This window comes from Protobothrops mucrosquamatus, unplaced genomic scaffold, assembly GCF_001527695.2.
Source record: "Protobothrops mucrosquamatus isolate PMUCROS unplaced genomic scaffold, P.Mucros_1.0 scaffold1837, whole genome shotgun sequence".
Taxonomy (NCBI): domain Eukaryota; kingdom Metazoa; phylum Chordata; class Lepidosauria; order Squamata; family Viperidae; genus Protobothrops; species Protobothrops mucrosquamatus.
The window spans coordinates 15,477-29,530 of NW_015387969.1; the positions used below are offsets into that span (position 1 = coordinate 15,477).

At 35.7% G+C, this 14,054-nt stretch overlaps 1 protein-coding gene across 1 annotated transcript in view; it reads left to right on the forward strand.

The window, feature by feature from the left end:
* Nucleotides 1-318: 318 nt before the first annotated feature.
* The window catches only part of NEGR1 (neuronal growth regulator 1), a gene marked incomplete at its 5' end in the record, with an annotated part of 240,001 nt that continues 226,265 nt past the window's right edge, over nucleotides 319-14,054 (forward strand). Inside the window, one exon of the mRNA XM_029285541.1 lies at nucleotides 319-591. Within this exon, the coding sequence (XP_029141374.1) occupies nucleotides 319-591 (273 nt within the window). The remainder of the gene's footprint in view (nucleotides 592-14,054) is intronic.

Genomic DNA, 14,054 nt, shown 5'->3' on the forward strand with positions numbered 1-14,054 from the left:
TATCTCATCAAATGACTTACATAAACCTAATACATAAAAATCATTCTAATTTATGATCAGAATTTCAAATATCTGCATTTCGCTGTCACTAAAAAACAAGGAATGGGTGAACAACGAAGCATTAGGGAATGTTGTTACTAGAAGTTTTTTTTAATTTACTTCAAATCCTTCGGATATTTATTCTAAGAAGAAACAAAATTTCTAGAAATATTCATAAATCAGATATTAGTGGCAATTCTTAATGTAGCCATTCTCTATTCTAGAAAAGTATCATTTCATAACTATGTAAGTCATGAGTAACATTAAAAGGCAAATAAGATCATTCTATTAATTGCATTCTTTTTTTTTTAATTTACAGATGTTACTTGGAAGATGGAGCTTCAAAAGGTGCCTGGCTGAATCGATCAAGTATTATTTTTGCAGGAGGAGACAAGTGGTCAGTAGATCCTCGAGTTTCAATTGCAACAGCAAATAAAAGGGAATACAGTCTCCAGATACAGAATGTGGATGTGTCAGATGATGGTCTATATACTTGTTCAGTGCAGACCCAACATACGCCCAGAACCATGCAGGTGTACTTAACTGTAAAAGGTATAAATAATTCCATTTTCTAAATTTTAATTAATTTTTATAGACAGAATCAATTTGGCATTTGATTGTAATAGATAATTAATTCATTTATAGTTTTGTTTGATGCCATGAATTAAAAATACAGTTGGCATAATTGTAGTCAGTTACAAACACATGTCAAAATGTGTGGGAGTATGAATGTTTTGTGAAAAAGAGCTGGGAGGATTGATTTTGTGCTTGCAGAAAAAGGTATGGTATTTATTAAAATTAAGAAATGCCATGTATTCTAACTTTAAAAGTTAGAATTATAATCATACCTCCCATTATGAAAAAGATTTTGTTCATTGCTCCCTGCATGAAATATGTACCAGTTTGTTAAAATTATATAATCCTATTTGTTTGCCACAGCTAGATACCATTATGAAACAAGCATCAGAAAAAAAATTGAAGATAAGTGTCCTCTTCTGGTCTAATACTTTTTTCAACTTAATTATTTGGAGTCAGGTTTATTGAAGATGTTATTCAACAGTTTAGTTGCAAGTAAAATGATTTATATCCACAATGATTTGAGTAATTATGAATTTGGATTAAATGAGACCTATTCTGTTCAATTTAGCATCCACTCTAAAACAAGCATGATGTTTCATCTTTTTCTTTTGCACGTACTTTAACTTGCAGTGGGAGATGCCCTCCCTTATCTACCTTATGAACCTCTTATTTCATTAAAAGAATGCAAAAGTAGAACAAATTTCTCAGTTCAGTGTAGCAGCTCCTTATTTAAGTGGAGGTACAAAGTAAAAATGTACATTATTTTCAGTCTGTTGTCTCTCCCTTACAGTCAACATTGCCGTCCCATTTTTCTCCATTAGAGATGTATGTAGTAAATTAGATTATTTGCTGAAGTTTTCTGTTGACTACTGCAATATTTCCTAGTTTCATACAGAAACATTACTTAAGTGAGAAATGCATATTTTTTCTACAGTCTCTATGCATTAGATTTGCAGCACCACTTTTTGATTAACCAATATTTCAAATATCTAATAGATCTAATATTTTCCACCATAATTGATATATGACTCTGGCTTCATAGTTAACCAAAGCACAGAATCTTTGTCAGGATATTTGTAGTAAACATATACATCATATGTCTGAAGATAAAGAAAAAGGATGGCCTATATATAGTCAGAAGCACTTGTATATTGGCTATGTTTCACATGAAGCAGTGGATTAAGTATAATCCAGCAGTGGATTAAGTATACAGTTCATGAACTGTAACACAGACTATCACACAAACTGTTCCTGAAAATGGTTTGTTAGTCTCTCTTTTCCCAGATCAATGAACTGGCCAGCAGCTGACATTACATTTTTAAAAATAACACACACACCCCACAAAAATGAGAGTGTTATAGAGTAGTTGAAGTTAAAGCCATTCTAAGTTAAATGAGACAAGATGATGCTTTGTTAAAGTTTTCTACCTTGACCAGATTTGGGCAATGTCGTTTCATTCAGGCAGTATGCTAAGCATAACCAAATTTAGCCAAATTTACTGTATGAACCAGGTCATACTTTGATCAATGCTTAGTTTAGTGGAATGCTGTTTGGGTCTGCTGAAGCTGTTCTTCCAGGCACATTAACTCATCTCTATTTTGTAATGTCTCTTCTCAAATAGTGACCCCTGGTAGCATCATCTCTGCATGCGTCCCAAAATGAAAATCCCTCAGTGTCTAATAAGCCATTAAAAAGAAATACATGCATCCCACTAAGAAGATATTGAAGGATGAAAAAAACAAAACAGTTTTTCTGAAATTGATTTTAGCTAAGGCACACCCTGAATGAGAGCACTTTGATTCCCAGAATTCTTCAGCCTTAATGGCCATACTGAGAATTCTGGGAGCTGCCCCAAACACTGAGAAAAAGATGCTGTGGACCAGACAGTGTTCAAAGTATTAAAAAATGCCTGGCAGGTGATTTCATCAATTGAGAGCCAAAAAGCAAGAATAGTATCCCATGCTTTTACTGGTGGTAGTAGAAAAAAGAAGATCCTGTCAAAATTATGTATCTTTCAAGAGAGAGAAAAAAACATTCTCTGAAATAGATATAGCATTCTGAAAATACTGCAGATAAGATTCAGAGGAAATGAGTATGTTTTTCTTTCAGAAACTAGAAAATAACAACAATTATGGTCTCATAGGGAAAATGGCAACTTGATGTAGGCAGCTCAGAAGAGTATTTATTTTGGTAATCAAAGTTCTTTCTGTATCTTTTCATTGAAACAAATAGTCATTAAAGTCATTTCCTGCAAGTATTAATAAAGTTCAAGAGGGATAGATATCATTATTGCAACTGAGGTCAAAGAAAAGAACATAAATGTCACTGAAAACAGTGTTCCATGGATATTTGCAAAATAACAAAAACCACAAAAGCATGCTGTCAAATACACTGTTTTTCAGAAAACTCTCTCATCCTTGTCATGGCAACACAAGTTTAGTTGCACATTTGAACTTGATAATTTGTGTGGTAGGTTTCCTGGTACAATGAAACTGAATAGTTAGAAAGTCCCAGAACATTTATCATATTTATCACCAATGAAGCTGCTGTATATTTTATAAAACAGAGCACCATTTTGTGTTAATAACCTTCTCAGAGATTAGGCATGCCATAATTAACTATTCTAATGGACAGGTGGTTTAGGAATTAGCAAAGAGATGAAGGAAGCCTTTGCTCTCATGAGTTGCAGTGCCAAACTGGCTTGGCCATCTGATTGCTGCCTATCTTTTTCCTAAAATGTTCTTTTATGCTGTCACTTCAGATTTCTGTATTTAAGTCCCAATAAAGTACAAACAAAGAAAATCAGATTAGAAATAACTTGCATGTGGGGTTCTTTTTTAGTTACAAAATATAAAAAGATGAATGAATGAAGAAAGATCACTTTGTTTATTTGGTGGCATCTATCTTGTAATATAATCTGGGAGCTTACAAGGATAACTATCAGTAATATATTTGACGCTGTATCCTAAGTTGGATCATTGATTCATTTCATCTGATATTGTCCACTTCACTCACTATGATTTTCCAGATTTTCAGCAACAGGTTTTTATACTAAGATTTTTTTTGTATTCCAGATGACAGGGCGAATCCTTCTTAGCTTGCTACTGCAGCATGCACTAATGCTGTATATGGTAGTCATTTTGTAAAACAGGGGTCTTCAAACTTGACCCTTTTATGACTTGTGGACTTCAGCTCCCAGAATTCCTTAGCCAGCATGCCTGGCTGAGGAATTCTGGGAGTTGAAGTCCACAAGTAATAAAAGGGCCAAGTTTAAAGACCCCTGTTGTAAAAGAACAGTGTTTGTCTTCACTGAATATGCAACTGTTTGTTGATATGTTTATTTGATAAATACTGACAAACACCCTTGGAGCTCTTACTTAAGGTTAAGGATATAGATAGTGACTGAAGTCATGCTTTATTAATATTGCTATATGATGGAAATATGAAACAAAGAATGATTCTAATAAATGTCAGATCTTTTGTTTTAGCAGCAGTGTAGTTATTATTTGACTGCTGTCATATGAAACAAGATTTAATATAACCAATTATTTTTTTAAAAAAATCTACTGGAAGAATTTATCCAAGTATAATATAAGTAGTTCTAAAAGCATTTTTCTAGGTATTCAGTGGTGTTTTTAAATAATTTGTTTGCAATTTACTGTATTTCTGTGAATATTTTCCCATAATATTTTGCATATACTTAAAAGCTCATAATCATCACAGTGTCATGGTTCCGACAGATGAAACTCTTCAAAAGAACTTTGAGGCATTGTTTACCTTAAATAATCTTTTATTCGAGAAACAAAGTATCGGCACTATATAGTTAAAACCAAAAACTGAATTCCCCTCTCCTTAGCACAAAGTAGTAAAGCACAATTCCCTCCTCCAGTTAACAGTCATAAATCACATTTCCCAATTAGCTTGAAGTGTGGGCTTTCTCCCCAGCTCTCCAGCCCGCCAAATCTTTATCAACTCTGGGTACAATAACCTTGGGTTCCCACCGGCTGAGTTATTATTGTTATGACTAGCTGGACTCTCATCCACATTTCCCCTCCCAGCATCAACGAACTCTAAAAGCAATAGAGAAAAGATGGCTATATTTTCATCTGTTGTAAAAGCAAGAACATCCAATGTTAGCAGTGTTGACACACAGCTTTACAAATTCCACCATATACAAGGACCCTTGAATACTTTTCTCTAAGACTGGTATGGTGAATTATATTACATTAGTTCAGTCTTCACGTTCTCTAAAGGTAATTAGACTTCTTTCATTTATTGAAATGGTGAATATTTGAATGATGATGATTTTTCATAAGCAAATAGGTAAGCAGGCCTTTTCATTCTGTCATAAGTTAATGTACCTTATTCTGCTTATTCATACGAGTAAAACTTTAATATATAGATTTATAGTCTGTTGCCCCAAGACCTCACATAACTCTCAGAATAGGGCTGCCTTTGAATAGCTTCTGGAGGCATGAGCTATAGTGGCACAAACATTTGAGGGCACCTTTTGCTTGGCACATATGATGGCTAGGTTCTGCGAGCTATGTTGTCTTCCAGTGTGCTTCTAAAGTGCTGCTAGTGATATCCAAAGCTCTTCATAGTCTGGGACCAGTTTATTTGTGGGCAATCTCCCCAGTTGTATCTACCATGAGATCCAGCAGAAAAGACATGCTCCAAGTCCCATCTATTAGGGATTGAGGTAGCCTTTTCTGCTATGGTGCCCACTCTCTCTAGAACATCACTCCTTCAGAGAGTAGATTTGCCCTGACTCTATAGGCTTTCTGTAAGGCCTTAAAAACCTGGTTTTGTTGTTTATTTTTAGGCCCAGGTTATGTAGTTGAGCCTGTATCTCAATTATGTTGTTGTGTTGGTTGATCGTATCTTACCTGCCTTATATTTGTTATTTATTGTTTTTTAAATGTTTTATTGATTTTTTTTATTTTGTTAGCTACCTAAAGTTATATGTTTGAGATGGATGGCCATATTAATTGAATGAAAAAATAAATAGTTATTGAATTCTAAATTGTAATGTGATAGACAGGAAAAAAAATATGAAACACGTGGGAGAAATCATAAAAACTCAGATGGATCTCTGCCAAATTCATCTTATTTACATTTAAATTGCATTGAAGCAAACGTAGGTTTTGCTTTGGTTTTTATTATGTTGTAGGCTCTACGCTCTAGTCAGTAGGCTCTCAGAACAAAAAAGGTTGTGCATTCCATTTTTAGTGAGTCACACATGTTTCTGGTGAACATAATTATTTCCATTTTTATATTGGAGATATTATGGATAAAAAGAAGAACAAGACACTGCAAACTTATGGGTTAAATTAAGACAGTAATACTGTCTTCTCTGGAGGATAAATGATAATATCTCTCGTGCAAACCAGGAATAAATTTCCAATCAACATTTCTTTATTTTGTACAAGTGATACAAAAGCAGCTTGGATAAATAACAGAACTTAATCCACACATTCTTCACAAAATAGTAATGAATCTAACTTCAAACATATATCTGTGCCTTAAAGATTTCATCTAAACCAGGCCAAACCTATTATTTGTTAAAGCAGGGGTTTCAAAATTTTTTAGGCTGTGTAATAGTTGAAAGCAAACAAACAAAAATTCCTCCCTCCCTCTCTCTATTCATAAATGACAAAGATAAACTGATGTTGACTCTGTGTCCTGGATGTATATTACAACATGTTACAGAATGTGACTTACTTTGGAAACATTAGACTGATGCCCGACACTACTGGGTCAATCTGTGGCCCAAGACCCTAGATATGAATGTTAATCAAAAGAAGTGCTTGCTAATTTATGTAATAAAACCCAAAGAGAATAATTCTTGTCCTGATTTATGTTGGACTTGCCAACAAAACCTGAGCCTCAAATTAGGCTTTCACTCATATTTATATTGCCTTAAACTAAATCATGTTTATTTTAAAACTAAAATAAAAGAGAAAACATGTAAGACACAGGAGAAAGATAACGAAACAGTTATATTTCTGACAACCCAATTCTGAGATGATAAAACTGTTGTTAAAAGAACTGGGATCTTCTTTCTTCTTCTTTTTTTGACATTAACATTTTACATTTCTCTAACTATTGTCTACATTTGAGTTACTGTTGCTAGAGGAAATAATATGATAGTGTGTGACCCAATCCACATTTGTATTTTCTTCTGGAGTAATTCAAGCATAGTGCAATCCTATATATGTCTACTCGATGAGTTCAATAGAGCTTGCTCCAAGGTAAATAGATATAGAACCACAGTCTGAATCTGAAATATTTACAGCAAGTTATATAATGGGAAGAGAGAAGCAAAGAAATACTGATGGGAGGAAAAGAAGATTCAAAAAGAAAGCAAAAAAAATCACTACATTGACAGCGTGTAGATGATTGGCATGGCAGTTGGGCAAAACATGAAGTAAGAAAAAATTGAGAAAAAAAATGGACAGATTCTTTTCACATTTGAAATTCTTTCTGCCCTACAAGGTGAACTCGGTTGACCTAAGGACATGTTACTCTAACATGACATGAGGGAAATGTCACTTACTCACTTCCAGAATGAAAAATGTCCAAATATATTGCCTCTCTTTCAAAATTAAGCCTCACACGAAGGCAGGGATTAACAATGAAAAATTCAGAATGAAATATTTCTTCGTAATTGTGAGATCTATTTCTTTTTAACTCCAGTACTGGCACTACTCTCTAGCGTTTCATCCATTTTATCTATTATTCAATGCACTGTGTTAACAATAAGCCCAAAGCCTCTGGATTGAAATTCTGTGTGCTGCATACGTTAAATACATCTCAGGGACACTGGCTTATCTTGGAATCCAATAATAAAAATGAAATATCAATCATAATTAGCCCGTTCTGCTTTGTTTTAAAATGTAAGGATAAATAACAGTATGAGATACAAATAAAAATGGTTTCCTAATTATCAATTGGATTCTGCCTTTGTTTCTATTAAACAAAGGCAGATTAAAATTAGCAATACCACTTAGACTTATAGACCACTTCACAATGCTTTACAGCCCTCTCTAAGTAGCATATTGCTCCCAACAATCTGGGTCCTCATTTTACCCACCTCGGAAGGATGGAAGGTTGAGTCAACCTTTAGCCAGTGAGAATTGAACTGCTGGTAGTTAGCAGAATTAGGCTGCAATACTGCATTCTAACCACTGCGCCACCACAGCTCTTGTGATTGGACTAGTTTAATAATAATAATAATAATAATAATAATAATAATAATAATAATAATAATAATAATAATAAAGTTGGAAGGCTGTACTGTAGCTTATCAGCTAGCAAACCTATCTAATATTCAATAGAAAATTAACTGATCAGGAACGTCGGACTTTCAGGCTAGGGACTTTTCAAGAATTTTTCCTACAAAATACATTGAGCCGATGGTATCAAAGTAAAGCAAATTCTTTTTGCCTATAACTCCAATGTGCATATTGAAATCTTCCAAAATTAATGGTCTGGAATTTTTAAATACCGCATCTGAGATCTATTAGTTCAGGAAGGATGATAACTCCTATCTGGTAGAATTCATGACCCATTTCTGAAAAGTAACCAGTACATAAATAAACTATTTTCCTAGCAAGGAAGATTTTTTTTAAAAAAAAATAGATGATAATAATCCCCATCCCCTTGTGGATCTTTGGCAGCTTTTGATGAAATGTGGAGCAATCATCAACATGCAGAATAAATGCAGTTCAGTTTCCTTCACCTGTGTGCATTCAACATAATTTATCAAGGTATTTAGTGAAGGAAAATTGAGTCCTATCCATAACTCATGTATGACTTAAGTGACATAAGTCCAGCAGCTGTTTTTTTTAGTTTAGTCTTATCTTTTCATTTTGCCATCTGTATAAAATCAAGATATTTTGATTTACAACATCATGCAAACAACAGCCTACAAAGTTGAGCCTGTGTTGGCGATGAATGGTGATTAAATAGAATACCAGGTTCGTTCTGTTAGTTATTAGTACACTTGAAAAAATAGGTGAAAAAGTGATGCCAACTGAAATCAACAGTTAGTTGACTATCCTGTTTTATCAACGTTTTTGGCACTTTTCTGAGCAATTCAGCAATCAATCACAGTGCACCCTCAGGAATATAAAATTCAGGAAAGCAATGCAATCAAACTACAATGATAGTTAATATAAGACTACATCACTCTATCTCAATATCTGGATAACTAAGAATACACAGAAGTTTGATGACAACTAGAAAGAACAGGGTAACTGTTCAGATAAAATTCAGTGTATTTTCTAATGTGAATGATATCCATGTAGTTGCCAGAAGTCAAGTTCAATTTAACTGAAAAGTTAATTTGCATCGCTGAAGCTTGCAATACTTTTCAGGAAGTAATTTTTAGGATTTCATTTACAGATACTCATCAAATTCTCCATCTTTGCAACTGAACTTATAAGATCAAAGCATTATGTATACATAAGCAAAGACCAACATCAAGTAAACGTGAGGGAGATGAAAATATAAAAATAGATGGAATAATAAGGATAATAAGGACTGGATTAGTTTAAAGTCCTGTGAGATATGTCTGGGTATGACAGTTACCTGCTTGTTTCTCAGAATTATGACACTTTATGATCTTGCCTATCCTGTTTGACAATATTCTATGCAAAACAAGTACAATTGTCGCAACAGTCACCATGTAAAGAAATAGCATCCCAAATTGTTTTTGATTGTTTTGTCCCTAATACCTAAAAAAAAGCTTCAGGTTTCATTAATATTTAAATTTTAAATATTTTCTGCATTGTCATTATTATGTTTATCCAGTATGTTTTCACATACTTGCCAGATCACCACATATGATAAAATATTACATTTTCAACACGTATTAGAAGTCTCGCTATACCAGGCATGTCAAACTTGCGACGTCACATGATGTCGTGCGACGTATCACGACTTTCCCCCCATTGCCGGCAATGGGGTGGGTGCGGTTTTGGTGTGACGCGTCCGGCTCATAGGCCGGCAGTTTGACATGCCTGCTCTATACATTTTCACTAGTCTAAAATGTTTATGTCCAATATTAACAATACTTGGATACTTCACAGCCTTCCCAGTTAGTTGCCTATAGTGCCATTGCATTCATCTTAATAGTAGACAGGTTCTGATCAGATTAGCAATTGTCAAAAACACTCCTTGCGTCTCCACAAAATAATCATAACTGCTCTTGTTATTTTGAAAGCTTTTTAAATATAGCCTTCTACATATTAACTTTGCTATGAACATGCTTGAATCTTTGAAATTCAAAAGTCATCCAGTTTTTCAAGTGAAGTAGGATTTCCTTTGCAATGCTGAGAAGCACTCAAAAATCTTGGTTAGATTATTATCCTGATATCTCTGGGTATAGATTTCAGAATAAAACCAATACACTACATGTTTTTGCAATTTTGTGAATTTAGACCAGTTCTGAATACCCAGATACTTTCACAGTATCTGGAAAACATGGCAGACAAAATATGGAGAATAGCATTGAACTCTGTGACGTGAATGCAAATAACACAATTATTCACAGGAAGCTCACAACTTCTTGGAAAACTAAAGCCTCACTGCTTACATTTCACTTATTTTGATTCTGTCCAAGTATGTAACTCCCTTCCTATGTTGTATATCTGCATTCATTTATCTGTACATGTAAATACAATTTATGGATTCACTGTGTCATTGCAATTGATGCTTTTGAATTAAATATGTTCAATATTTCCAGTGTAACGGGTGCTGCCCTTTTCTACTAATAAACCTCCCTAATGCCTCCATAAATATTAATGTATTGATTTAGTCTCTACAATGTTTGTGAAGACTAATTTATTTCCTAAATCTGGCCAAGAGGGACTTGTATTTGGGACTAACAAGATAAATCTTATACAGATTTATTTAAAGTGGGGCAAAATAAATATGCAGAAGACATCTATAATCATACCAGCAGCCACTTCCCACTTAAAACTGACAAAGCATTGCTCTTTTAAATTGCTGCTGCTTCAGATGTCAGTTTGTTATAAAATTAACTTCTTGATGCCAGCGACTGTTATCAACTTGTCTTTTCTCCATGAAGAAAACCAGGAAGATTGAATGAATTTATGCTGGACTGCAAAGTAGCCTGGTAAGATTTAGAAAACAATAGACAGGCAATCATTCTGTAAAATACATATTTACGCGTTTATTATTGTCACATGGATGCTTCTTCTTATATACTTTCCAGTATATAAAGTGTAAATTTGACAGTCCTCTGTCACTTAGGTGTACACAAGCCTAGTATAAGTTTTTGTTCATCTGCTCAGTCCATAAACCTACCCAGAGCACAAGAGATTAGAGAGTTGAGTGTCACGCAGTTGTGTGTACTACTTGAGGCAGTTTCTAAATGCTTTTGCAAAAGGGAACGTTTAAAGCAGTCTATAGTATAATCTACTAATATGATCTAATATGAATCACTTGTTCAAATGAGGGGGATGCACCACTTAGCTCATTTGTATCATCATTTACCATAAACATGGTAAAGAAAGGTAGATCTCTATTCTGCCATAAAAGAAATGTGATGTATGGTTCACATTAAAAAAGAAAATACCAAAGGTAATTTGGGAAAGAGATGGGAGGAAATATGTAACAATAATGGTTTGTGAGATCCGAAACCCAGTTCAGAGGTTTACAATCTCCTTTAGCAAAGTATAAAACTCTTGCAGGCTCTTAATAAAGACTTAGTATTGGATCCAGATTAATATGGCATCAATTTAAAAAATGATAATCGGGACTTGTTTCCCCCCCCCCCGTGTATTTTCTGTTGTGGGACTTGTGTCCATGTTTAGAGCCTACTCCAGGGCGGAACTGCTGGCCCTGCGCGATTCCCCCCTCACGCAGGTATGGCCCAGTATAACTTCGAGGGTCATCCTCAATGACGGGGTTGGGAGCCCCCAGAGGTGCGTAATAAAGGGAGATCGGAAGAGGAGGAAGTTAAGAGCTTTCCTAGCGGGTTGTTTTAATAAATTTTTAGGGGGTAGGGGGAGGGCCGGGGGGGGCATGGGGGATGCCTCCCTGGGGCCAAGGCCGGGCCTGTCCGAGGGACGCGGCGTTGGAGGGGTGGGGNGAGATCAAAGAGAACAAAGAAACAAAACAAAATTTCCCAATCATCTTTCTTGTGTTCTTGTGCTCTAGTGTTTTTAAGAATTACAAGAATCCAAGGCTCTCTGCTACTTAGGTGTGTGTTAATAAGCTACAGTTTACACTCATGGTTGAATGTGGTGAGCACGAAATGCAATCTGTGCTGCTTCACTAACTTTTCTTAGATTTTAATATATCACCAATGTAATCAAGACAGCAGGAATCTGTTATTTCTGGACGTCTTTATGGCACCTCTCAAGTTTTCCATGACCCCATTATCTTTATTCTTTTTTTTTTTTTTTTTTAAAGCTCTCTTAATTTTAGAAAAAATGATTTAAAAATATTAAATGAAAAACTGTTGTCCAGCAAAGCACCTGCCTCTATCATCATCTGGTTTAAAAGAATATCTTTAGCTCTGGTCGTCTTCCTTAAAATCTATGGAGTACATTTACACAAAGATTATTTTGAGAGTTGAGCAACATAATAAATAATAAGTAAATGTCCATAAATACAGGTAATCCTCAACCTATGACTAGAATTGAGCCAAAATTAATATTGCTAAGTGAAATATTTGTTAAGTGTGTTTTGCCCCATTTTAAAACTTTTCTTGCCACATTTGTTAGTGAATCACTGCAGTTGTTAAGTTAGTAACGTGGCTGTTAAGTGAATCTGGTTATCCCATTGGCTTTGCTTGTCCAAAGGTTGCAAAAAGGGATTTCATGACTCTGGGGCACTGCAACCATCATAAATGTGAGTCAGTTGTCAAGCATCCAAATGTAAATCACATGACCATGGCAATGTCACAATGGTCATCAGTGTGAAAAATGGTCATAAGTCACTTTTTTCTGTGCTGTAGGTCGAGGACTACCTGTAAATAAAATTAAAATGGCAGGTGCGCTTTATGTGGAAATGTGCCCACATGCCAAGAAAAAGAACAAAGGTAGGTAAGGTGGTAGATAGCTTCCTGGGAGATAAACCTGCCAGTTTGTCATAAAAATTTTTTGGTGTTTTACGACTGCTGATAGCTGCAATAAGACTATCCACAATCTACTGAAAATAATCCATTAACCTAAACAGTTACCTTTCTTTAACTTAAGCACACATAAAGCTCTAGAATATAACAAAAATACTGAGATTTGTGGAGCCTTAAATATTAATATTTATTATGAGATTAAGTTTTATGGATTGTAATCTACAAAAGCTTACGTAGTAATAAATTTGCTAGTTCTTAAAAGTGTCACAGGTTCTTTATTTTTACTGGAATAAACTAAGACATAATCTTTGCAGAATATGACAGCATTTACTACCAAAAACCAATGTGGGATTCTTGGATATGTAAGAGTTTGGGTGTTGATGGGCCTTAATCAGTGACTGATTTTTTCCAATGTTATAGAACAGTCTTTCTGGCTGAGCCTCCTGAGCACAAAATATGTTTACCTCCTCGATTTTGGTTTGGTAAAATCAAGGATGGGAAATGTAAAACTCCTGTAAGACCATAATAGCAATAGCATTTAGCAATAGCACTTAGACTTATGCACTGCTTTACAGGGCTTTATGCTCTCTCTAAGTGGTTTACAGAGTCAGCATAATGCCCCCACCCATCTGGGTCCTCATTTTACTGACCTCGGAAGGATGGAAGGCTGAGTCAATCTTGAGCCAGTGAGAATCGAATTGTCGAACTGCTGCAGTCAGCAGAATTAGCCTGCAGTACTGCATTCTAACCACTGCGCCACAATGGACATAATAATTATGTCCTATGAAGCATTGCACCTGTTTGGCTGGATGAGATCAAAAGTCCATAAAGTCTATCTAGACCCGCTCCAGTCGGGCTTCAGGCCGGGATACAGCACGGAAACGGCATTGGTCACATTGGTGAACGATCTCTGGAGGGCCCGGGACAGGGGTTATTCCTCTGTCCTAGTTCTTTTGGACCTCTCAGCGGCTTTTGATACGGTGGACCACGGTATCATGCTGCGGCATCTGGTGGAGTTGGGAGTGGGAGGCACCGTTATGCGGTGGTTCTCCTCCTTCCTCACCGACCGCACGCAGTCTGTATTGGCAGGGGGGCAGAGGTCGGCCCCAAGGCCCCTAACTTGTGGGATGCCACAAGGGTCGGTCCTCTCCCCCTTACTGTTCAATATTTATGTGAAGCCGCTGGGGGAGATCATCCGTGGCTTTGGGGTGGACTTCCATCAGTACGCTGATGATACTCAGCTGTACATTTCCACCCCAGACCACCCCAATGATGCCCTTGACGTGATGGCCCGATGTCTGGAGGCTGTACGGGTCTGGATGGGGAG